At 36.9% G+C, this 23,842-nt stretch overlaps 5 protein-coding genes across 12 annotated transcripts; 3 read left to right on the top strand and 2 right to left on the bottom strand.

Annotated features, from left to right (window-relative positions):
- Positions 1–107: 107 nt before the first annotated feature.
- On the bottom strand, positions 108–9,599 carry LOC143200443 (uncharacterized). 2 transcript variants are annotated; one of them, XM_076410859.1, is made up of 13 exons: positions 9,486–9,599; positions 9,331–9,416; positions 8,733–9,265; positions 2,548–8,683; positions 2,361–2,483; positions 2,170–2,302; positions 2,052–2,117; positions 1,856–1,974; positions 1,551–1,798; positions 1,265–1,491; positions 721–933; positions 595–663; positions 108–258 (listed from the first exon to the last, which is right to left on the bottom strand). In XM_076410859.1, exons 1-13 carry the CDS (start codon positions 9,519–9,521, stop codon positions 205–207), a joined length of 8,043 nt encoding a protein of 2,680 aa, XP_076266974.1. In that variant the 5' UTR covers positions 9,522–9,599; the 3' UTR covers positions 108–204. The 2 variants fall into 2 exon arrangements, with proteins under 2 accessions (XP_076266974.1, XP_076266975.1); XM_076410860.1 differs by having other exon boundaries at positions 736–933.
- A 198-nt stretch (positions 9,600–9,797) lies between these two features.
- Positions 9,798–15,743, top strand: LOC143200446 (uncharacterized). 4 transcript variants are annotated; one of them, XM_076410865.1, is made up of 10 exons: positions 9,798–10,024; positions 10,819–11,004; positions 11,351–11,473; positions 13,140–13,334; positions 13,397–13,513; positions 13,783–13,969; positions 14,026–14,315; positions 14,373–14,557; positions 14,622–15,113; positions 15,437–15,743. In XM_076410865.1, the coding sequence occupies exons 1-9, from the start codon at positions 9,905–9,907 to the stop codon at positions 15,103–15,105; spliced, it is 1,887 nt and encodes a 628-aa protein (XP_076266980.1). In that variant the 5' UTR covers positions 9,798–9,904; the 3' UTR covers positions 15,106–15,113; positions 15,437–15,743. The 4 variants fall into 4 exon arrangements, with proteins under 4 accessions (XP_076266980.1, XP_076266981.1, XP_076266982.1 ...); XM_076410866.1 differs by having other exon boundaries at positions 14,622–15,151; positions 15,437–15,634; XM_076410867.1 differs by lacking the exon at positions 13,397–13,513.
- On the bottom strand, positions 15,735–20,797 carry LOC143200449 (uncharacterized). 4 transcript variants are annotated; one of them, XM_076410871.1, is made up of 6 exons: positions 20,754–20,797; positions 17,496–17,582; positions 17,045–17,237; positions 16,727–16,991; positions 16,509–16,676; positions 15,735–16,158 (listed from the first exon to the last, which is right to left on the bottom strand). In XM_076410871.1, exons 2-6 carry the CDS (start codon positions 17,554–17,556, stop codon positions 16,033–16,035), a joined length of 813 nt encoding a protein of 270 aa, XP_076266986.1. In that variant the 5' UTR covers positions 17,557–17,582; positions 20,754–20,797; the 3' UTR covers positions 15,735–16,032. The 4 variants fall into 4 exon arrangements, with proteins under 4 accessions (XP_076266986.1, XP_076266985.1, XP_076266987.1 ...); XM_076410870.1 differs by lacking the exon at positions 20,754–20,797 and adding an exon at positions 18,262–18,358; XM_076410872.1 differs by lacking the exon at positions 20,754–20,797 and having other exon boundaries at positions 16,733–16,991; positions 17,496–17,689.
- Polr3G (RNA polymerase III subunit G) lies at positions 18,816–19,891 on the top strand. Its single transcript, XM_076410874.1, has 5 exons — positions 18,816–18,890; positions 18,946–19,062; positions 19,116–19,249; positions 19,304–19,566; positions 19,628–19,891. The coding sequence occupies exons 2-5, from the start codon at positions 19,029–19,031 to the stop codon at positions 19,833–19,835; spliced, it is 639 nt and encodes a 212-aa protein (XP_076266989.1). The 5' UTR covers positions 18,816–18,890; positions 18,946–19,028; the 3' UTR covers positions 19,836–19,891.
- On the top strand, positions 20,615–23,160 carry LOC143200447 (XK-related protein 4). Its single transcript, XM_076410869.1, has 4 exons — positions 20,615–21,667; positions 21,717–21,872; positions 21,924–22,117; positions 22,735–23,160. The coding sequence occupies exons 1-4, from the start codon at positions 21,079–21,081 to the stop codon at positions 22,990–22,992; spliced, it is 1,197 nt and encodes a 398-aa protein (XP_076266984.1). The 5' UTR covers positions 20,615–21,078; the 3' UTR covers positions 22,993–23,160.
- Positions 23,161–23,842: the final 682 nt, after the last annotated feature.

Genomic DNA, 23,842 nt, shown 5'->3' with positions numbered 1-23,842 from the left:
AATTTAACAAATGTTCTTACATTTTTCTAGGAAAGTAATTAATGGATTAGCTTGAAATGTTGTGAAAAATTGTTTATCTTTACCTATTAAATAAATAACATAAAATATCTTGGATAAAGTATATATTAATCACAAACTTAAACTGAATAAGATTAAAAATTTATGTACAATATAAAATTACACAATATGTATAAAAATGATCAGTTACTTTCTGTTCTTGAAAAGGCTTAGTCTTCTGGGGGCTTTGGGGGTAACATTCTAAAAAGTACAAAAATGGAAACAAATTAATAACACACGTTGGATGTCGCGTTTTTTGTTTTTAAGCAATAGATAGCCCAGATTAGACAAATTATTAAACATCAGCAAGGCAATGATGAAAACGTGATTTCCCAATTCATTACAAGCACATATATATCATGCATTCTTAAAGGTTCCATGATAGAGAGGGAAAACTACTCACTGCCATTGGGGCAAACGGAAAGAGAATCACAGAAATAAGCTAAGGCCTTCAAAGAACAAGAGAACGAGTTGGTTCAACAACTGGGCGGACCAAGAGTGAATGCTATAATAACAACAGAGAATCAGATGAGTTACCTCGTTGTTTTCTTTGGTCCCGGTTTCTTTGCGTTTCGGGAATAGGGCCAGCAATCTACTCGGTGTGACCTGAAACGATAAAGTAAGTGTTAGTCGGAGCGTTGTACCACAATACGGACGTTTTACCCTCGGTGTACGCACCTTTTTAGGTGGTGACGCATGATTGGTTTCCCTCAAGGGTGCTATCTCGTTTCCTTGCAACGAGAGGCGACCTCCGTTCTTGCTGGGTGTCGGCGGTCCCGGTTTCTTGTAAGTGGTGGTACCGAAGTCTTTTTTCTGGCGCGGTTTCTCGCCCGGTAACAATTTACTTAGGCTGTCGTCCAAAGCAACGTTGCCAGCCTAAGAAAAAGTAGTTGAATCATTGTTGCCAGAAGTAACTAAGGCACTATCGTACATTTTACTGAGATATGAAAATTATTCCTTTATATCAAGCTGTTTTTAAAATAATATAATATGAAATAGAAAAAATTAAATGAAAAACGAAATTACTTTTCCACAATCAAAGTTTCAAGTTTTTTTTTGCATCCAGGGTATACATGGTGATCCGATAATGATTTTTTTCCTTTATTTCGCGGGTCTGTAATTTAAATAACCTAAAGACGTGATTTTAAGTTTACGAACCTATTGGCGACGAATGGTTTCCAGTTTAAGATAATTCGTTGATTATTACCTTAAGATCATCCTCCCTAAATCTAGTAGGGCTCACGAACTGAGTTTCGGCAGGGTAGGAACTTTTGAGATGAGGAGGCACCATCGAATTTCTCCAGGCCAATTCGGACATGCGACTTACGTTCGATTCCCGACCTGTTTGGGGTGCGCAGCGCCCCTCCTTCAAGTCCACCAGGTATTTGTTGTTGAACATATCGTCCTCCTCGTCTTCCATTTCGAAATTTCGACCTAAACACCGCAACGGTTGTTTCCAGTTTTGCTAAAAATATTCCCACTTAATAACTCACCCAAACTGTTAATGGACGTCCTCCGCGAGAATGTGATGGATTCCTCAATGAAATCGCCCGCAGGTACTCGGGTGTTCGCATTTCTACGGCTGTGGTTGCTCATTTTTTGTAGCTGGTCCCTGGAGTAACTTTCCCGCGTCGAGGACACGCTCACGGTGCTAATAACGCTGTCTCTATCGGCCACTTTGTTCCCCCTACCTCTCAGACTGCTAATGGAGTGTTTGGGTCCGTTTTGTGGCAACGACTCCCTGAATATAGTTGAAAAACATTAAAAATATCGTCGTCAATGAAAATCGCATTCTTACCGAGAAAATACGTTCTCTTTCTCTTTGAGCATATCCCTCTCCAGTTTCAGCATTTGAATGGTCTCTTCCGACTCCGATAATTTGCAATGCAATTCGTCTATGGTTTTTTGGAAATATACCTGAAAAAAAGGTGTTTTTAATTTTGAACAATAGAGATTGAAAACAGGTTACAAAAAATCGCATTTCGAGTTCTTACCATATCCCCCTGGTCGCCCTTCACTTTTATCAATTCCTTATTCACCTCCTCCCGGTATAGCTTGATCTAAAACATCGTTAGAATTCGCGCGAATGCTATACGGAAAAAAAATTATTACCATTTTGTCCTTCATTTTTCCAAGTTTTTCTTCATATTCGGTACGGACTTCTCGGACTTTCTTGTTCTGTCTGGCGTCCGCCTCGTCTCGTTCCTTTTTGAGCAAGTTCAGGAACTCTTCGCGATCTTTGGATCTACAAGCGATTATTTAACGTCTGTATCCCGAAGCTGCGTCCAAAGTGGTGTACTCACCTTTTAAATTTAACGGTGTCTATCTCGGTCATATATTTGTTGTTTTCCTCCAAGAGTTTTTCGTAGGCGTCCTTCAAATTACCAAACTGCTGTAGTTGCTGATTACGCTCCTCGATCTTTTTCCTGCAAATTCGTGAAAAAGTGATTAGTGGATGATGACGTTGACTTTCGATGCAACAATCCTAACCGTAAGTTAACATTTTCCGTCTCTTGTTTCGCGTTATTGGACACCACGCTAGCGTAAGCTTCCCTTAACTTTTGACGTTCTTTCTCCAGCGCGTCAACTTTACCCAGCAGGTCCCTCTTTTCCGCCATGGCCGTCTCGTGAGCCCTCTGTATATTAGACTCGGTCTCCTTCATTAATTCCGTTTGGGACTGCAATATTTCGTTACGTTCTCTCTTAATTTTCTGCTGTTCCTTCTGACTGAGTTCGAGGGATAAGAGTAAACGGGCCTTTTCTTCTTCGAATTTTTTCACGCTATTCTTCAACTCGTCTCTCTCGTTGCGCAGAGTCTTGTTTTCATCCGTGAGATTCTCTATTCGCAATGCAAAGTCCTGTTCCTCCGTCTTTGCCTCGATATTCTGCCGATGAACGGTGTTAAGAGCCTCGTGTTCTTTCTTCAGCTGTTCCAGGTCCATGGAGACTTTATTCAACTCGCCAAACAGTTCTTCCTTTTCTTTGATGATCGTCTGGAGATTACCCAAGACCTCGGCATTGTCGTGCGTTAATTTATCCTTTTCCGACATCACTTCGCACATTTCTTTGTACGCCCGGTCGTAGCTCTCCTGCAAATCGTCCAATTTAATTTTCAGCGTCCTATTCTCTTCGATTAATTCCAATTTGTCCTTATTGCTCATCTCCAGCGCCTCCAAGATTTCCTCATTGTCCTGACTAACTTTGGCCAACTCGCTATTGTTCAAGTCTAGGAAATTCGAAATCACCGTCTTCTCCTCTTTGGCTTGTTGCAGCAACGTTTCGGCTTTCTGCAATTTCACTTGATACTCGGTAGCCTGGTGTCGCAACTCCTTCAATTGTTCCTCTTTCGTTTCCAATTTTTCGACCGTTTGATCCAAACTTCTCAAGAGGATCCGCTTTTCTTCTTCGACGTTTCTCAGGTCGTGTTCCAGTTGTTTGACATGTTCTTCTCGGATATTACGCTTGCAGTCATACTCTTCCATTTGTAAAGCGGCGCCTTGCAGTGCTTCAGACAACGCTTGGTTCTCGTTCAAAATCGTTTCCAATTGTCGAGTGATCGAAGACAGGTTCTCCGTTTTATTGATGGTTTCTTCACTGATTGACGTCAGTTTGAATCTTGCCTCGATCAGTTCGTGTTCCAGCTTAGATTTTTCGATGGTAACAGCTTCCAATTGATTCTTGTACGTTTGAAGATCGTGAGTGAGCAACTCCAGGGATTTGGTGAAATTACGAGTATCGATCGAGGCTTTTTCTTCGACTTTCTGCAACACTTCTGTTATCGTTTCCAATTTTCCGTAATGGTGGTTCTTTTCTTGACATACGGTCCCATATTCTTCCTTCAAACCGTCGTAGTTTGCCGAAGACTCTGTTAATTTAGTATTCAGGTTATCGCGTTGCAATTTAACTTCATCCAGCTCGATTTGGGTCTGGTCTCGATATTCCGCGAAGTCGCTATTAACTTTCTTGAGTTCGCCCTTTAATTCCTCAACGGCCGTTTCGAGATCTTTCAATTTCTTGTTCGTTTCGGACTTTTCATTAATTAACTGTCCAGTTAACTGATTCGAGGTCTCCTTGTATTCGTCTCTGGAGGAAACAGCTTCGTCTAATCGAGTTTTCAGAAAAGCCATTTCTTCTTCTAATAATTTGTATCGTTCAAGGTTCTTCTGGGCGCTGTCTAGTTCTTCTGTCATAGCCGATAGTCGGGAGCGATCTTCATTTAAATCGATCGATAATTTATCGCGAGATTCCGTCAACAAACTCTCGAGTTCCGATTTTTTCTGAACCGCTTCTTGCAATTCTTCCGTCAGTTTTTCGACGTTTAAGCTAAGCTGGTTACGTTCCATTTCAATCTTTCTTCGTTTCAGTGCTTCCTGCTGTAATTCATCCTTGTATTTCTGGGAGGATTGCTCGCATTCAACTTTTACATTGCCTAACTCTTTCTCCAAATATAATTTGCTGGATCGTTCTTCCGTTAGTTCGTTTAGTAGATGTTCGTATTTTTCCTTGAAAATAATCGCTTCAGAGTTTGTTTCTTGGTTCTTCACTAATAATTCCAACTGATCGTTTTTGGATAACGCGTCGTTTGGTATGACTTTCTGTTTATCAGCCTCCTCAGTGTTTTCGATCAGTTTTCGTTCTGATTCTTGACAACTCTGACATACTTTCTCTTTTTGTATCTTCTCTTGTTCGAGTAGTTGATTCAGACGTAGTAGGCTGGATTCTCTCTCGAATAAATCCGTCTTGAGTTTCAAATTTTCCGCAATAGCATTGTTTAATGATTGATCCATCGTTTTTAGTTTTTCGCCTAATTTACTTTTTTCTGAGACATGGACAGTTTGAATGTTTTCTTCGAGCTGGCATATCTTCTGTCTTGCTTCTATCTTCTCCTGTCTACTTTCACACAGTTTAGTTTCGAGTTCTTTCATCTGAAGGATGGTATTTTCCATTTGCGCGCTGTGGTCGTTGGATTTCATTAAAGCGTTTTTAAGTGCATCTTCTTTTGTACGCAGATACGTGCAAGTCTCTAGTTGTTGTTTCTGTAATTTGTCGATTTCCGCTTTCGCCGCCACCAGTTGATTTTCCATTTCGTCGATTTGGGTCTCTAATACTTTATTCATCAACTGGGCCTGTTCCAGTTCAACGGACATATCCTGGTGCAACTGGGCGATTTTCTCGTTCAGACTGAGGTTTTCCTGCTTCACCCGATCAATCTCCTCCAAGAGAGACTCGGAATATTTCTCCAATCTCTTTATTTCACCATTCAGCGTCTCAGTCTCTCTAATAACAGTTTGCTCAAAAACATATATTTTCTCTTCATTATTTTTTTCGGTGATTATTTTTTCCTCTACAACTTTAGTACTATTCCTGAGCTTGTCTTGCAGTTCTGCGATGTGGAGGTGCGCCCGTTCGCGTTCCGTTAACTCAGCGTTGACTTTATCTAAGGTGGTCTGAACGGCTGCCTTATTGTCTCGCAATTCGGCGTTGACTTTCTCGTATTGTTCTTGTAGTTTTGTAAGATCCGAGTTGGCAGATATTAGCTGACATTCCATTTGCCTTGATTGTTGTCTTAACGTGTCGTTTATTGTTTTCTCTTCGTCTAATTTCCTCGAAATCTCGCTGATTAATATTTTATCATTTTTCTCCGCGGTATTTAGTTTGTTCAGTTCTTCTTCCAACTGGTTTTTAAGCGTCAGGGTATCTTCATTTTCCTTCGTAAGCTGGATTAATTCATCTTTGTTATTAGCAAGCGTATTTAAATTGTTTTCGATTTTTTGTTTTAAATCAGCTAGCTCAGCTTCAAGCTGTGTTTTAATGACAGACGTATCTACATTCCTTCGTTCAAGAACAGACATATCCTGGCACAGTTGGGTTATTTTTTCGTTGAGACTGACATTGGCCTGCTTCTCCTGCTGAATTTCCTCCAAGAGAGACTCCGAATACTTCTCTAATCTCTTTATTTCCTCATCTAACGTGTTCTCTTCTTTAATAATTGCTTGTTCAAAAATGTATATTTTTTCCTGGTTATTTTTTTCAGTAATTATTTTTTCCTCCACAACCTTAGTATTATCTCTGATCTTGTCTTCTAGTTCAGTAATCCGGAGATGCGCTCGTTCACGTTGTGCCATCTCGTCGTTTAGTTTAACTAATGTGACTTGAACAGTTTCCGCTTTGTCTTGTAATTCGGCGTTGACTTTTTCGTACTGTTCTTGAAGTTCTGTAAGATCCGTGTTGGCTAACGTCAGCTGACTTTCCATCTCCGTCACTTGTTGTTTTAGTGTGTCCTTCATTGTTTTTTCTTCTTCTAATTTACTCGAAATGTCGCTGATCAATAATTTATTGGCCTCTTCTGTGATTCTGAGCTGGTCTAACTGTTCTTCCAATTGATTTTTCTGCAACAGAGTATCTTCATTTTTCTTCTTTAGTTCGACCAATTCATCCTTGATATTAGCGAATGCAATTAAATTGTTTTCACTGTTCTGTTTTAAACCATCTAACTCAGTTTCGAGCTGTGATTTAACAATGGACAAATCCAAATTCTTCTGCTCAAGAACAGAAATATCCTGGCACAGCTGCGTCATTTTTTCATTGAGACTGACATTTGCCTGCTTCTCCTGCTGAATTTCCTCCAAGAGAGACTCCGAATACTTCTCTAATCTCTTTATTTCTTCAATTAACGTGTTCTTTTCTTTAATAACTGTTTGTTCAAAAATGTATATCTTTTCCTGGTTATTTTTATCAGTAATTATTTTTTCCTCCATAATCTTATTATTATCTCTAAGTTTGTCTTCGAGTTCTTCGATCTGAATATGCGCCCGTTCGCGTTCGGCTAACTCATCGTTGAATTTATCCAGGGCGGCTTGGACAGCTGCTTCTTTATTTTGTAATTCGGCGGTGACTTTTTCGTATTGCTCTTGAAGTTTTATGAGATTTGAGTTGGCTAACGTCAGCCGACATTCTATGTTCGTCGCTTGTTGTTTTAACGTGTGGTTTATTGTTTTTTCTTCCTCTAATTTTCGGGAAATATCGCTGATCAATATTTTATCATTTTCCTCCGCGATTTTTAGTCTGCTCAGTTCTTCTTCTAATTGATTTTTAAGCGACAAGTTATCTTCATTCTTCTTCGTGAGCTGGATCAACTCATCCTTGAGATTAGTCATTTCGACTGTTTTCAGTTTTATGTCATCCACGAGAGACTCGCAATACACCGATAATCTTTTGATTTCTTCGTCCAAACGACCTTTATCGTTAATAATCGACTGTTCCATCACCCACATTTTTTCTTGTGTCTCTTTCTCGATAATTATTTTTTCTTGAATAACCTGTTCCAGTTTTTCTTTCGTTTGCAGCATGTCATTATCAGTTTCGGCCAACTTGATTTCGAGCTCCTTGACTCGGAACAGGTTTCTTTTGTTTTCCCCTTGTGAATCCGCTAAAGCCGCCTCATGCTGACTTTTCAACGTTGATATTTCGGTTTTTAAAAATTCGTTTCTTATTTTTGCTTCCGCGTGGCTGGTTTCGAGAACCCGCAACTTTTCCGCGAGTTCTTGGTTGATTTGCTTCATCCCGGTGATTTCTTCGTTATTTTTGGTATTCTGTGCTGCCAGATCGTCGGACAGTTTTACCAGTTTCTGAATTTCTTGGTTTAAGGCGTCCTTTTCTGATTTTTCCTTGTGTAGTTCTTCTTGTTCCTCGCGTAAGGTTTTGGTAACTTGTTCTAATCTCTCGTTTATTTCAGTCAGTTTCTGTTCGTTGTCAGTTTGCTGTATCTTCAATTTATTGAACTGGTCGGTGACTCCCTGATATTTGTGTACCTCTTGTTCTGCATTTCTTAAACACGTCTGTACGTGGGTTAGTTCATTTTCCAGGACTTGTTTGTGTTGTTCTTCTTTTTCCAAATTAATCTGCAATTCCGCGGCCTGTTTGACTAATATGTCATTTTCCTCCAGAATTTGTTTAATTTTCAGTTCAAGTCTCTCTTTATCCACACTAGTTTTATCTAGAGCACCTTCTGTTACTACAAGTTTTTCCTTGTACACCTCCATGTCCTCTTCCAACTTCATTTTGTCCTCTAAGGTTTCATTCAATTCCTCAAGCACTTCCTCCAGTTTTTTTTGGGTTTCTCTCAGTTGAACATCGACGACAGAGTAGGCCAAGTCTTCACAGGAGTGCAATGGTTCAAAACTTTTAGATCTCCTGTTAGGATAGCCATCAATAATGGTGCTCTCTTCAAAACTGTTTGGTGACTTGCATCTATACTCATCCAGCAAACCTTCCAGTTCAACACAATGGGTTTGCAAATTATCATTTTTCTTTTCTAACTCCTTAACATGTTCAACATAAATTTGAATAGTGTTGTCGTTTTCGAAATACTTTTCCTGCCACATTGTGGATTCATTTTCCAATTTCCTCACTTTATCCTTGATAGTATCCCGTTCATTTCTCAATTCTTCATGATCTAGTTCACACTGATGAATGTACTGTTGTAAACTTTCCAATTCCAACTTTAACAATCTCTCTGTCTCTCGATTGTCGACGTGCTGGCAGTGAGGCGGCTGGCACATTTGCATCGTCTCCACTTCCCCTTTTAACCTTGTAACTTCTGAGCACTTTTGCTGCAATTTAGTTTCTAAAATATACTGTATTAATTAAGATCAAAAACTTAATACCATTCCTACCTAATTTCCCAACTTTATCTGTTAAATCTTTGATGTCATCTTCCAGATCTGCCTTGTAAAACTTTTCGGTTTCCAACTCTCGTTTTAACGTCCGGATTTCCTTATCTTTCTCCTCCATTTTTTTCATTTTTGTTGTCGGTGTTCTTAATATATCTTGTAACGGGGTAGCTTTATTTGACGAACCGGAATTGTATAATTGACAGGGTATTTTTAAGTTCTTTATAAACAAACTTTTGATCACTTCCTCCAATGCATCATAAGATATTTCAGCAGTGACTTTTTCCAAGAATGATTTGATGTGCTGTTGTGTGGCTGAACTTAGATTGTGGCACATAGGTGATGTTAAAACATTCCTCCGATCATGTATGCAAGTATAATGCAACAGGAGGGACGTAACATTTATTAAATCAGATCTTGATAAGTTCGAAACATGAATGCTGGCCTTATCCTGAATTTCAAACTTTGGATAATGTTTGGACAATAGCTCAAAAATAAATGTTAGATCATCACATATAATATCTGTTGATTTTTTACTGGAAAATGTAAAATGTATAAATATACTTTAAATAAAATTAAGATCACTATATTGCCAACTTACATAGTTTTGTGAAAATTATTAAAAAATTCGCCGTCATGAAGCTCTTCAACAGTTTGAAGCGGTTTTCCAAAACTTAAACAGTTGATCTAAAACAAACATTTTTCAGATTTCCTCTAAAATATATATATTTAATCATATATTGGTGTAATTTTTACCCATTCAATTAAAACTGTTTCCCACTGTGAGTCCATTTTATTTCTGTTATCTATTTAATTTAAATAAACTAACTTTAAAGTCTTTGCAAACATTTAAAAATAACGAACCCTAACTGTCACTACTGTCATCATTTTTCAACTTTGATTGGTTATGAAATAATATAAACGTTAAAATTATCTCGTTCCCTATTGGAGAAAAATTTCCAAATCTGTCATATATTGTACTGTTATTAAAAAGAAGAAATTGGCACATACATAAGTGTGACTCTTTCTAATACGGTTGGATAGTAAAAGACGACGAGAAAACAAATTTTGTATTGTTAGTTTGACACATGTTCGAAACTTTTCTTTTAAAATTTTGAGTGAATTATAAAAGTGTTATAAATATGTGTTTATTTTATAGTGATCTGGTGTGAATTATGTCCGGTGATATAAAACAATTTTTAGAACAACAAAAGTTGTTAATACTACAGGATAAAAAAAGGTTGGGTTTAGCTGAAAGCGAAAATGTAAACATCTGTGTTCATTCAAATAATTGTGTAAGTCTTAATAATATGTGAAGCTATCAACCTTGGCAAATGTAACTGCTTTTGTATTATAATAGTTTACAAACTTTGTTAGTACTATATATGGTTCAGTAATTTATTACAAAAAATTATTACCAACAATGTAATATAATTAGTATAGGCGATGGTCGTTTATTATTGTTATGGTATTTATTATTGTAAAACTACTTTTTAATTCAAAACTATTTCTACAATAAAAAATTAACATGTCTTAAAAACAGAGTTGGCGGAAATAAAATAAATTTTCAAAATACTGGTTTGGTGATTTACTTTTTTTATTTCGCTAACCTTGGCGCTTATTGATTTGGGGGTAGTGGTGACGACTGTATTTGCGACGTTGTCAAACATTGCGAACATTCTTGAATGTAAGTAATTGAACTTTATTGTTGTTGTTGTCAGGAAAATAAATAAAAATCTGAAAGGTCTCTATTATTAAGTACCATAATTTTGTTTGGGGTAAAAAATATTTTAGCTTTATTAAATTACTATTATACTTTAGTTATATATTTAATAATACTATAAACTATTTTTATATACAATTTATTTTATGGATAAATTTGTAACTTAGTTATTGTCTTTTTGTTGAAAAATATGGTAGCTGACATATAATTTTTTTAAAAAAGTTTAAAAAGTAGTAGTATGATGTGTGGCAACAGTGTCAGGTCGCGACCTCCCCGAGAAAACAAGCTCCTCAGTATCGTTTTCTCCATATAGGAGTCGATATTGACCTTTCCTAAAATTTTTGGCTAATCGCTTTTTTCGTCTAGGAAGACGAAACACCTTCCGTTTCTTCTCAAGTTCCTTCAGCGACTGATGCCGAAATTGTTTTGAGAAACCGCAAAGAAACAGTACGCGAACAGACAGCGTATGATCGGGAGGACGACAAGGAGAATCGGTTCCATAATCGAAACGACAGCTCCAGGTGCACCAATAAAGATAAACTCGTAGAACAGGTGAGGTTGTGATTTATTGCTAGTAAGTTTTGATGATTGGTGTGCGTTTCTGAAACCATAAGCCGAATTCCGTGTAAATAAAACGATGTGGTATTGTTTTTGAGCGTTGCCTGTCTATATAATGATAGCAATGATTAATGATGGAATATCATCGAAGAGCCGCAAAAATCGATAGCAGAGGGCCCGTCGAGCGGAGATGTTTTGGCACTATGACAGTTCCATGAGATGTTTGTGCGGGGGCAGAGAGGGTGAGGGCGGAAGGGGGGGAGGTTAACGATGACGTTTGACGGACCCCAGAAAACAGAAAGGAAAAAACGGAATTGAATAACAGTTTGTTCTTTCGCAGAAGGTGCCGTCGATCGTCGAGCCTCTGGATTGGACAAGGGGCTATGAAAGCCCCCGCGACCAAGAGAAACGGGCCTTAATCGATTCGCTATCCAATTCCGAGGATTATTTTTCATCTAAATCGGTAAGCGATTGTATATTTCGATCATTAGATAGTGTGCGTGTTGTATCCGAAACAAATGAAATTCTCTGTCATGTATGTCTATAGTATTGTACCTATCCTGTGTCGCGTATATTTTTTCTGCGTACCAACAAGCTCTGAAAGCTTCAATTTAGCCTGTATATATATATATATATATATATATATATATATATATATATATATATATATATATATATATATATTTATTTAATTTATTTATATTTATTTAATAATTCTGTTTTTCTATTTTTGAAATGATTAATTTTTAAACTTTCTCAGATGTCTGCTGATCTTAAAAATCCGAATATTAGTAATTTGTAGCGAAAAGTAATCTGGGATCTTTACCAAATATATATTTACGTTAGGTTTCAGCAGTTTATTTTAAAACTTGTGAAGTCAATTACACTGAATAACGAAAAAGAAAGAAGAATAACGCAATTAGAAAAACCAGATTGGTGGTTTTACTGAACCAGAACGGTAGATCTTTTGTTCATTCGCCGAAAAAATTCTAGCTTTAGGGTTTACCGGTACTAGAAACTTAATTCTAAAAAATCGCTACTTTTTGCGAAATAGATTTTTCCTATTTTCTTAAAACAGGATGATTTTGAGGATATATATATATGTTATTGAAAAACTACTCTGCCGTAATGTCGAGATGATTGAACAAAATGTGATTTAAGAAAACGTGACTTATTTTTTTACGCACCTTTGTTTTCAGATGATCAATATTTTATTCGGAACTCTAATATGATGTGATTTAAACTAGTTTATTGTTGCGATTCTGTATTTTATATATTCTGTCAAAAAAATATTAAAAATTGATTATTTGAATCATTAGTTAATCTCAAGTGTATTTTATAATTTTTAAAATGGATAATAAACGATTCGAACAGAAGTCACAGGAGACACTGAATCGACTATTACAATATATAGTCAATTTAAAATAACAGTGAACTCACGTCATCGCGATGTCGAATGTGTTGTTTATTGCAATTTGTAAATTCGTTTTAAGAGCCGACACTATTTTCCTGCTCATTTTATTCTAGTTAAAAAGATATAGATATAATACTGTTTAATAAATTCAAACATGTAACGAATTAGCCTATCAAATTCGCCTGGTTGTCGAACGTCTGCAAAATTACTACTTTACAAGTCTTTACAACATTACTAATAATCATTACGGGTTAACGTTGTTTTGGCCACTTGAATGAGATAATATATGCTTTAAATGTACTATAGTACATATTATAATATTGAAATACATTGTATATTATAACATTATTTTTGTTCTATTATTTTATGTAGATTAGAATTTTGTTATGAAACCAAAATGAACTAAAGCTCAAAGTTGACGCGGTAACCTTTTGACGTCATAAATTTAGATGACGTGAGTTTACTGTTTTATTTAATGGGCAATATATACACACAGTGCCTTCAAAGGCAATCGCGATGAGTTGGAACATTTGGCTCGTTCTAAACAGACCCCAGATCCTTCAACTAAAGCTAAGAACATTGCTAAAGGAAATAGAATTATGATTGAAAAGCGTGTCTGTATGTGAACGAATGTCACCAAAAAACGTTATTCTTCCGATTTATGACAGAATTCATTATTAATATTGCCAGTAAGTATAGTGTGTTTTTACTTCAGGATGGGGCGCTGGGTAGCGTCGATAGGGTGGCGGGGACCCCGTTCGGCCCGCCTCTGCTCCGTCGCGGAGAGTTCGCCCCGCCCAGCAACGCCCGCCTGAGGGCGGCGCCGCACGCGGGCCTGGGCGAGTATGAATTGGCGCGGGCTCTCTACCGCGATCGCCGCAAAGAGGACTACTTGCGCCACCTGGCCGAGGTAAGTAGGAGTAGAGCGATGGACGATCGCGCGATTTTAACCTCAACCGCAACAATTTGTAGAGTAAGAAGGGGGCGGAGTCTGAGAAGGGGGAGGAGCGACGGGTAGGTGGGGCGGACGGCCGGACTTTTGCCACGAAATTCGTTCAGACCGACATTGAAAACATTAATAGCCAATTAGTAAGTGGTGATCAATAAGCGCTTGATTTTTTTTAACGCCAGAGCAGGCGTGGGGACTAACTTCACCATCATAATCATCTTGTACATACACTAACAAATCGGCATTGGGTTGAATAACGACAGCGTATTTATTAGATTTTGGTTGTGGAATATTCCTTTGTAATATGAACCAGCTTTACGGCAGATGTACGCCAAACAAAGCCCTTATATTATTCGGGAATATTTGTGGACATATGTAAACAATTATAAGAGATAACATTTTCGTTTAGGTACAGTATGAGTCTGGGAGCGTGAGCGCGCGTAGAACCGTCACCGACGAATTGGTGGACGCTGCTCTGCGTAAGGGTCCCCTGCACGTCGACCAACGTCTCACTACGGAGCAAAATGACATACTGCTGAGAGCAATGGACAAGCCGAAGAGTATCTTGTCCAATCGCAGGACGGGTAGTCCTCGAGGTACGACGACGAATCAAAATTGGACTTAAAATTAGACAAAATTACTTTCCTTACAGATGGTTACGTTCCAGACTTGTCTCATTCCTCGTACATGTCGACGGCGTTCATGGATGGTTTCAGTTACTCGGACCGCGGCGAGGAGCTGGAGAGGGAACGGCTGAAGCGGGAAGCGTATCAGAGAGAGTTGCGGATACAGATCGAGGAGAAACGTCATCTGCAGGCCATGCGCGAGGAGCAGGAACGTCGCGAACGGGAACTGGAGAATCGCAGGCTGGAACAGCAGCTGTTGCGAATGCAGGAGGAACAAGCGGCGGAGGAGCAGAGACGCGCGCATAGGTCGGAATTGGTAGGACGTGGGGGTGCACGGAGCGGGAGGAGGCGATGCTCATTTCGATTGTTTCAGTTACGACGCCACAGCGACGACCACCTGCGGAGGAAAACCGAGCTGCACGAGCTACAGCGCCCCTGGCGTCGACACACAGAGTCCGAGAGCGGTCCCATGGACGGCATGAGTGCGGCCCACTATTCGCCTCCGGTCGCGAGACGCGGCCTCCCTTACTCCTCCTACTCCTTCTCCGATCCCAACAGGCGAGTCTTTTTCAATCGATATTGTTGAGCGAATCGATTAAAGAATCCAGACGTCTCTTTCCAGATATAGCAGTTCTTCCTATACCAACGTCTTGCGCAAAGAACCCACCTCCTACGATACCGTGCCTTTGCGCAGCCATCGACGCTTCGACCGGTTCGACTCGCTCAGCAGGATCGATTCGCTGAGCCACCGCTTGGAGACGATGAGCGTCCGCGACGGCGTCGTAGGTGACCTGGGCGACGTGCAGCGTCGTCACAGTGCCACTCAGCAAGACCTCAGCCTGCTGAGGAAGAGTCCGCGGTTGCATCGACGCAACTCGGCGTCACGCTTCGAAGAGTCGTTACCGACGCCACTGCTGAAAGCGCGCTCACCTGTCGCCAAGGAGCTGCGCAATGCCGTGCCCTTCAGTTCGCAGCGTCGCAGTGGCGGCGGGGTGCTGACGCAGCTGGGTTCCATTAGGGCGCAGCTGCAACGCGAGCAATTAAGGATGGACGAGACGCTGCGTCGACGGGGCCTGGTCAGAACGCGCACTACTGAGGATTACTGACCTCACGAGTAAGATCTATCTTGGACTACATCAAAAAGAAAACAAAGTAGGTGCTGGAATACTTTAAAGCAAAAAGATTTTTCAGTGACTTGACCACGCATCTCTATAGCTTAGTTTCATATTAATTACGAGTAAATATAATTGCAGGGATAAATTTTTTAATTATTCAGCAGATAATTCACATATGAACATAAGTCTAGAGCATATTAAATACTTTGACGCGCACTAAATGTTCGACAACTCTGTCATTACAAGATGACATGCTTTGTTTTCTGTGTAGTCGGAAAATCTCCATTCTTTCAAAATGATTCCAATTCCGCTCTCTTTGTAGGAAACATCGCTGGTCGGTCGAGGTGCGCAGCCACTTCGCAAGACAACGAGAACCCGCGAAACAATACCACCACCCGCCATATGAGTATAGTTATTTTATATTGTATTACGACGTTGTTAGAGTTTGTCTTTATATTTATATATTAATTGAATTTTACGATAAAAAGTTGCTAGAAAATAGATAATGTTGCCAGTTGAACTCGTATGTTTGTGTCTTGTATGGTAGGGCTTAGTAAGTTTGGGGCGAGCTTAACTCCCCCGCATTTTTCCAACAGAGGGTTTTTAAATAACAAAACAACTTACAACAACTGAATTATTATTTTTTCCAAACCATATAATAGCATATGTAAAAGTATATATAAAAAAATCTAAAGTATAACATATATATAAAAAAAAAACAAAGTAAAATACGTACACCGATTTTCATAATTTGGTCACACCTAAATAATCTTTCATATCAACTAAAATTATAACAGAACCCCTAGTCCCGATTAAAGGGCTTGTTACGTTTATTGACCCAAAACTCCAGAAACCGTCTGACTAGCTCCATTCAGCGTTTTCACTTTGAAACCTATCCGCTACGGTTTTGTTAGTGTCCTAATTTCTTTTCCGAAAGAACCTGTTCACGAACAAGCTAGCTACAATAGGCCACACGATCATCAGGGCAATCATCCGTTTCGAAATAATTCTTCTGTTTTTCTGGGCGTTTTCCATGGATTTAACCTGTGAAATGTCACACGATTAATCTACGGAAACTTGAGACACCAAACAAGTTTAAAAAAATTGAATACTTAATTAAATAATATATTAGTTCGCAACGTTGCCAGATATTTGGGTATTATAATATACAGTGTAAAACCTTTAATACAAAAATTAAGTATAATAAAACCAATTAATTGACAATTGTGACCAATTTAAGCAACATCTATCTGATCACTAACAACTATCCATTAAAAAATTAAAACAATACACAGAGAAAAATATCTCCTCAACTGGCATCATCGCGCATCCTATTAAAAGAATAAATACTATTCTATTGATATAGTACCCATTCGTTTACTAGATATGTTTACCTCTAATGTAAGACGTTCGATATCTGCCTTTAGACACTGAACAGTCCGTGTTATTTCTTGGGATACCGCCGGCGAAGTCGTCTGTATAGGCTGAAGAACCATATGATGCACCGATCCATTAGCCATTTGAGGTGGTGGCTGTTGCGCGTGTTTTTTTACATCAGGCGCCTAAACAAAAACGTTCTTTTTCTGTAATTCATCACTAAAATTATTCCTACCTCAACTGTGTCAATATATTCTTCATCTGACTCATCTACCTGTTCTGGTGCTGGAGACACGGATCTTGAAGAAGCTATGCTAGAAATAAATTTTATCGGAGACCCTTCCCTAGAAGCCAATGGGGAATTAGGCTGCGACCTGACCCTCTCCAAGACGTCTCCAGCCACTAGTTCCAGGTCATCAAAATTGATTGAGTCAAGTTCATGGGTGGGAGCTTCCAAGAAGTTTGCGATTTTTTCCGAGTAACTCATTGTTTCGACGATACTGCAAAATCAACCGTCAGTTGGATAAGTTCATATACTGAAAATGTTCCTTACGAATGTAATTCATGAACATATTTAGCCATTGCCTCGTTTCTGCCCATATCTCCCAGCTTTTTCCACGCGTCGTACTTTGCTCTACCAACCACATCCCAAAAAGCTGGTCTTGTTCCATAACAGGGACCTTGAGTGGCTTGTTTGAAATATGCATAAAACCGAAGCATAAGCTCATTACTTGGTTGATATGAACCTGTAACAATATAAAGCCAGCATCATATTATTATGTAATTGGTTTAAATTTATATTTTAATTTTGCCGTAAGTAATGAAATCAAATATTATTATTATTACGATAATATTTAATTGTTTAAAATATAAAATTCTCACAAATCATCGTATTGTAAATAGTTAACAAGCAAATTTCGCTGTATGAAATACAGGCACAAAATGAGCATGCAAAACACAATAAATAAGACATAAAAACAAAGTCCAAATTGTTTTAAACTTACCATTTTTTGGTAAACTCCTTATAACATTAACAGCGGCGTTAAACTTTTTCTCCGTTGTCATTTTCTATTAATTTGAGCTAGAAATTCCTTTAAAATAACTAAGTATTAAAGATATTTTAATCGAACCATCGGAATAACGAAAAATAACTAAATAATGATGACCTATCGCCTTTCCCAATATTTTGGAGAAAGTGACACTAAACGTCAATAATTTAATTATATTAGACCACAGGAAAGTTAACAAGATTCCCTATATGATTGGCCTGTTCTGCGCATGCACATTTTTACAATCAACATCAAGTTTTGTTTATTATTTGCTAATTCCATAGTTATCAATTCTTATGTTCTTCTTATGTAATATATGGTCGTAAAAAATTATAAAATCCAGAAAAAATTAATAAAATACCCTTATAATAGTTTTTCATTGGTAATAAATTTCTATATTATATTTCATAATATAGAAATACATCAGTAAGATGTAAAAATACATAATTTAATATATTGATGCTGTTATTTCGATATTGAAATACACCATTAATTTTCTATTGCTTCTTTCATTTTTTAAGTTTCATTTTATGCTTTCAATACATTAGTTAAAAGCTTTATTTTAAATTATTTAATGAAGAAAAAAGTAAGTATATTAAGTTAAATTTGTTAACTTTCAATTTCATTAATTGTTTTAAAATGTTGTTAATTTAATCGTATTGTAAGGAATTGTTTGCGAAAGAGAAGTTATTGCTTAATAATATTAAGGATATCTCCTTACCTATGTTTACTTTTTAATGGAATTTGAACATGTAAACAATAAAAACGTCAACCATAACCAAACTAAATAGATGTTATATTTTTACGTGCGCCTGCGCTCAATTAGCCAATTATGTATTACGTCTTGTTCATTTCTTTGTGGAGTAAAATTATTAATCTTGCAATGTTATAAAATAAATATCTCTTTTTATTAATGCTGTTGCTCATTTTATCTAAGTTGAATCTAATTAAAATATTTAATTTATTATAATGATATATTTGACAATAATCGATATATTTCGATCATAATTAAGCAATGCCAGTATTAATCCAATAATTTAAAAAGAAGATGGCAGTGGCTAACCTATTTTTATTTTAACAATACTTTATTTTGAATATTATTTTGTTTTAAGTAATGAGTGTATTTCACGACGAAATAGAAATCGAGGATTTCGAATACGACGAGGACGACGAGGTATATTACTTCCCTTGTCCTTGCGGCGATAGATTTCAAATTTCAAAGGTTTTACAAGTATTGAAAATGTGTCCAAGATAAGTTTAACACTCGATTTTTAGGAAGAGCTATTAGCCGGCGAAGAAATAGCAACTTGCCCCAGTTGTTCTCTGATAGTCAAAGTAATTTACGATAAGGTTGGTACAAAATACATTGGTTTGATTTTTATTATAACGTGAGTCATAATTCAAGGAAGTATTTGAAAAACAGCAGTCGGAAGTTCAAGGACTGACTGACGATTTAAAGAAGTTGCAGGTAACACATTAATTTTCAAAATGAGTAGGGGAAGAGGTGGTAGAGGAGGAAGAGGTAAAAATTTTTAACATTGTTTTTTAAGGGAAATAGGAAAATTGTTGTTTTAGGTGGGTCAAATAAAACTTTTACTAGGGATCAACTGAACGATTTAGGAATAGGAGCAAAAGATGCTATTCCTGCTATGGTCACCCAACCTCCTCCTCTTTATCCATTAATGGATAGAAAACCATTGCCATTCACAGTGAGTAGAGTTAAGAATATTATGGGAGAATGCTAAAATTCAATGCATTTTAAGCCTTCTGTAGAAACTGACTATTTGCTGATTCTAAGGCAAGACTTTATAGATCACATGCAACTGTCGCCATCATACCTAAAATTACCTGTTAGTAAAACAGCCAATCAACCAGAACAAGAAATAGATAAGCTTGTAGCTCAAATTCCTAGTGCCAAGGAAAAATATGACTGGAGTCTCTTCCCATCTGAATTAAGACCAAAAGCTTTGGCTAAAAGGCTTAAAAATCCAATGGGAAAACAAGCAGACATTAACATTCAAGAAAAGTAATTACAAATCGATTTGTAAGAGGTTTTTATGGTAAAGTGAGTGTCATTTATTCCATAGGTTGACGGAATTAGAAAAAATAGAGGAATCTAAAGGTGTGGTTGTCAAAGAAGAGGAGCTGGAGGCGGAGGAAGAAGAGCTTGCTATGGACGAGGATGACCAGGATGAGGAAATGGATGAAGGTACTGATTATGCAAATAATTATTTTGACAATGGGGAGGCCTATGAAGATGAAGATGATAATTTAGACGAAGGTCCTATTTATTGACACATTGTGATGTTTTATAATAGTTGAATAATAAATAAGACATTGTTGAACATTTATTTACCAGAGTTTTTAGATCATTTTTTATCTATGCTTGGCATTTGCTCCAGGTTGACTTAGACACAGTCCCATTGCATATTGTATTTAATATAAAATTTAATGTTTTTATACTAGCTAGTTTGACATACTAGCTGTATGATTTATTTTACATTTTATGGATTTCATTCTCTCTTGATGCATAATAAACATATTAAAATTAATATTTATCCATAATTAGGAAGCCGTTTTAATTCCATTTTAAATTGGGCCCTTCCAGATATTTTATTAGATATTGTATAATCTATAGTAATTTTCAATTTGTTTTGTCGTTTTTGTAATATAAGGGTGATGGAAGTACCAATGTTGCCCTATAATATTCTTTCATTGTTTATTACACCTATCAGATAAATTTGGCAATGGTCACTGATCTGTAGAATACAGATACTATACACTGATTTTTGGTCAGATGTTTTTATTTTGAAGTACTTTGAAAACCTAAATACAGTTTTCATACAAAGCCCTGATAACCAAATAAATGAAATTATTATTTTGACAATGGGGCTACGTATAGCGATGCAAACGTTAATTAGAACACTATCAATTGGTATATTGTTTTACAGCAATTAAGTAATAAATAAGGCATTGATGTACGTTTAATAACATTCAGTTTCAAGAGATAATATTGATAAGATAGTCAAATACATGTTCATTAATTTGTCTACTCAAATACGTATAGTGGAAGTTATTGATAAGGTCTTTGAGACATATCCCACGTAATAGCTTCGAGACCATTATTGAAAAAACTATTAACGTATTAGTTACATAAAGTCATTCTTGATTAAGGTGTTGCAGCTTTTTTTGTTGAATTAAATAAAGGCTAACTTGATAATTGAAACGGAGGGCATCCTGGATCGTCATCCCACACAACGCTCGCACTGTCAAACGAAACGTCATCGTCTAAAATTAATTTTTAGGTTATATTTTTGTTCTGTTATAGCATTATTTAAAATTAATAATATCGGATGCCATTCGATCAAGTGACAAGCCCGGTACCAAAGCGATTTTTTGGGCAGGTATGATCGCGACTGGTAATCGCGAATCATGTTCGGTTTTTTCTAGGAACTGACACCTACTTAATCACCTAATATTGTAAACTTTCGAAGACTGAAACTCGATCAAATGCCTTGTATTGAAGAGACCTTATCAAATGACGGTGCTGCACCAGAAAAAGATGTGCAATGACCTGGAGAGAGACGAGATCGATCGTCTGCCGTCGAAAGACCGAGCCACCAATTGGGATATAGCTGGTTTTATCATCTCAATTATCAGCCACCTTGTCGATGTGTTTTTTGACTGTAACTTGGCCTACAGATACTACATCAATGGAACTCTGGGTTATTTCTTTACAACTCTGGCCTTTATTCTTATTCCCGCGGTCATCAACACCTTCTTCAGCCTACGGATGTACATGCTAGATCAGGATAACAATTATAGAAAAACGTTGACTAAAAAGTTCACCAGAAGAAGTTTGTGCTGTATTTTGGTGCTTGTGTTTCAACTAGCGCCAGTCCTAAGGTATTTTGATGCTCTACAGTATGCGTTGAAGTCGAAAAAGGCTGAGAAAAAAGGCGATCACGAAAATCAAAGAAAATATTATGAGTTGATGGTGAAGGAAGATTCTGATGTTGCTCTGTTGAGAGTTTTGGAGTGCTTTTTAGAGGCAGCGCCTCAACAGATTTTACAGTTGACAATCATTTTTTATACTCATGGGAATGAAATTATCGGAACATTCACTTGTAAGTAAATTTTAGTGTAGAAATATAACTTTGAACAATTTTGTTTCAGTGGTGCATCAGTTACTATCTATAGGGAGTTCTTTTGTTAGCATGGCCTGGTCTATGGCTTCCTATCAAAGACTATTAAGAGTGGCCTTAAAAACCAAACACAATATTTCATGGCCTGCCACAATAGTACAATTTATGTGGCACTTTTTAGTTACTGGTGAGTAAAAAACTTCATAACTTTTTTGTTTTATATACATACGTTTTGTAGTATCTCGTATACTGTGTATAAGCGTAATTGCTTCCATTTATCCAATCCATACAATTTTGGTACTAGTCTTTCACTGGTTCGTGATGACAATTGGTTTGTCCGCCACCAGCTCAGACAATAACTTCTGTGATCACAATAAGTTTTACGATTTTTTATTTTACTCAATCTTTGGGGCGGTTTATATATTTACACAGGTAAGTGAGCATGTAAAATGATGTGGTGGAGATAAAGTAGTTTCGGTTTTTAAATAAAATTTATTCATATGAATTTCAAACACTAATCTTGATGACCTTTTGTTACTTTTCTGGTGAAATTATAATTCCATTGCCGTGTGCGCGAACTTATCCAAGTGATTTTCACCAGAGTCTTTTTTCACCTGCACACTATTAATACAATTTTTGCAGAGATTGGATTGAATGATAGCCGGACGGGACTAGGTCTGGGTTACATGGTGGATGTAACATCTAAACTTTATTATGATGGACGTCTTTTGCTATCAATTAATTCTGGCTGTGTTTTTTTTGAAATAGCCTGTTTCAGTCGCTTTCATTCACATTTATGATCAATGTTTATTTCCTTAGCGATGCCCAGAGATGAAATATGTTTAGGTATTTCAAGTATTTGCTAAACTGAGTGAGATTCACAGACGTGCCCTGCATAATTCCCTTTTCGTTGCACTTTACTTTTAAATAAGCAAAGTATAGTTTCATTCAATAATAATAGCTATATATACTATCAAAAGAAAACCGAAATTACCCTCTCCCCAAGCTTATATTTAATCAAGATATTCGAACATGAAACGTTTTTGCAGGTTGTTTTAGTAGACGGTCCCACATTTTTCAAGTATCTGGTCTTTTACACCATTCTGTTCGCGGAGAACACCATAGCTAACATTGTTTGGATCTACAACGCGGACGAAGAATTACAAAAGACCATCTACTATAGGCCAATTATATATTTAAACGTTATACCTTTCATAGTGGGTATAATATTTATGTTGTTATACTACAAAGTGTTCCATCCAAGTACCGGTTACAATAGGCAGCAGATAGCTCCGTCGAATAGTTAATGACGGTTGTCATCTAGAATCTCGAATTTCCATTCGCCGAGGCTCAAAAATCGTATAACAGGGTATTCAAGCAATCTCCTGCCTTGAGCTGTTATTGGTAATTTTCTTTGTGTATATATTAGTTTCACAAAAATATAAATTAATTTATTTCCTTTATTTATAAAATTATCTCAGATTATTTATTCGCCCTTGTTTGGTCTCAGTTAATTTAGATATAGACTCATTTTTCAAAAAATCATCCGTAATTGTGATATCCGTATATCCATGACTCATCATCGCGCTGCATCTGTTTTTATAATGACATTTAGGGTGCAGTTTTAAACCCGTCAGATCCGTGGACTTATACTCATTTTTTACAGTTCGCTCTGTATAATATTAGATATTGTACATTTTGTGGTAATATTTGGGATAGTCATCACTAAAAAATATATTTATTTGAAATTATGGTTATTATGGCTATTTGTCTTTGCCTATCAGGGAATTCTTTATTTTTTAGCAATCGGAGTGTGTTTTTTTTTGTTGAAGTCTTCAAGGAAAACTGCATCATATATTTCGAACAAAGCAATGGTTCCGAATGACTCAATAAATATAATTGGCAGTCATTTTGTACGTAGTAAATGATGTAAAGCCAATTTATTTTGGTGAGATATCGGATTTTCAATTAAGAAAAGAACTAATATTTTGTTTTACTTTTGATTTTTTCGTGTGTGCTTTTTCGAGCTTTGAAGAATGGCTCCCCTTTTAAAAATTTATCATGTGAACCGAACGTGTTTATCTTCTGTTTCTATGTGATATTTATTTTTTCAATTATCAATTGTTACATAGGTAATAACCATCATGTAAAGTAGAT

The sequence above is a fragment of the Rhynchophorus ferrugineus genome, unplaced genomic scaffold (assembly GCF_030347505.1).
Source record: "Rhynchophorus ferrugineus isolate W39M unplaced genomic scaffold, kcgeb_rfMv2 rfM8, whole genome shotgun sequence".
NCBI lineage: Eukaryota > Metazoa > Arthropoda > Insecta > Coleoptera > Curculionidae > Rhynchophorus > Rhynchophorus ferrugineus.
The sequence above is the reverse complement of the archived record's forward strand: the minus strand, read 5'-3'. Positions and strand labels throughout refer to the sequence as shown.

Excerpts from the sequence above, each read along its gene's own strand:
- LOC143200443 (XM_076410859.1), bottom strand. The coding sequence starts at position 9,521 with ATGGACTCACAGTGGGAAACAGTTTTAATTGAATGG. Across the intron at positions 2,118-2,169 it reads GAAAAATGAAGGACAAAATG|ATCAAGCTATACCGGGAGGA; the intron begins GTAATAATTTTT and ends ACGATGTTTTAG. Across the intron at positions 259-594 it reads GGACCAAAGAAAACAACGAG|AATGTTACCCCCAAAGCCCC; the intron begins GTAACTCATCTG and ends TGTACTTTTTAG.
- LOC143200446 (XM_076410865.1), top strand. The coding sequence starts at position 9,905 with ATGTCCGGTGATATAAAACAATTTTTAGAACAACAAAAGTTGTTAATA. Across the intron at positions 10,025-10,818 it reads GTGTTCATTCAAATAATTGT|GAAGACGAAACACCTTCCGT; the intron begins GTAAGTCTTAAT and ends TTTTTCGTCTAG. Across the intron at positions 13,335-13,396 it reads ACTTGCGCCACCTGGCCGAG|AGTAAGAAGGGGGCGGAGTC; the intron begins GTAAGTAGGAGT and ends AACAATTTGTAG.
- LOC143200449 (XM_076410871.1), bottom strand. The coding sequence starts at position 17,556 with ATGACAACGGAGAAAAAGTTTAACGCCGCTGTTAATGTTATAAGGAGT. Across the intron at positions 17,238-17,495 it reads AAGGAGTTTACCAAAAAATG|GTTCATATCAACCAAGTAAT; the intron begins GTAAGTTTAAAA and ends ATATTGTTACAG. Across the intron at positions 16,159-16,508 it reads TCGAACGTCTTACATTAGAG|GTTAAATCCATGGAAAACGC; the intron begins GTAAACATATCT and ends GACATTTCACAG.
- Polr3G (XM_076410874.1), top strand. The coding sequence starts at position 19,029 with ATGAGTAGGGGAAGAGGTGGTAGAGGAGGAAGAG. Across the intron at positions 19,063-19,115 it reads AGGTGGTAGAGGAGGAAGAG|GTGGGTCAAATAAAACTTTT; the intron begins GTAAAAATTTTT and ends TTGTTGTTTTAG. Across the intron at positions 19,250-19,303 it reads GAAAACCATTGCCATTCACA|CCTTCTGTAGAAACTGACTA; the intron begins GTGAGTAGAGTT and ends ATGCATTTTAAG.
- LOC143200447 (XM_076410869.1), top strand. The coding sequence starts at position 21,079 with ATGACGGTGCTGCACCAGAAAAAGATGTGCAATGACCTGGAGAGAGAC. Across the intron at positions 21,873-21,923 it reads GTGGCACTTTTTAGTTACTG|TATCTCGTATACTGTGTATA; the intron begins GTGAGTAAAAAA and ends TACGTTTTGTAG. Across the intron at positions 22,118-22,734 it reads CGGTTTATATATTTACACAG|GTTGTTTTAGTAGACGGTCC; the intron begins GTAAGTGAGCAT and ends ACGTTTTTGCAG.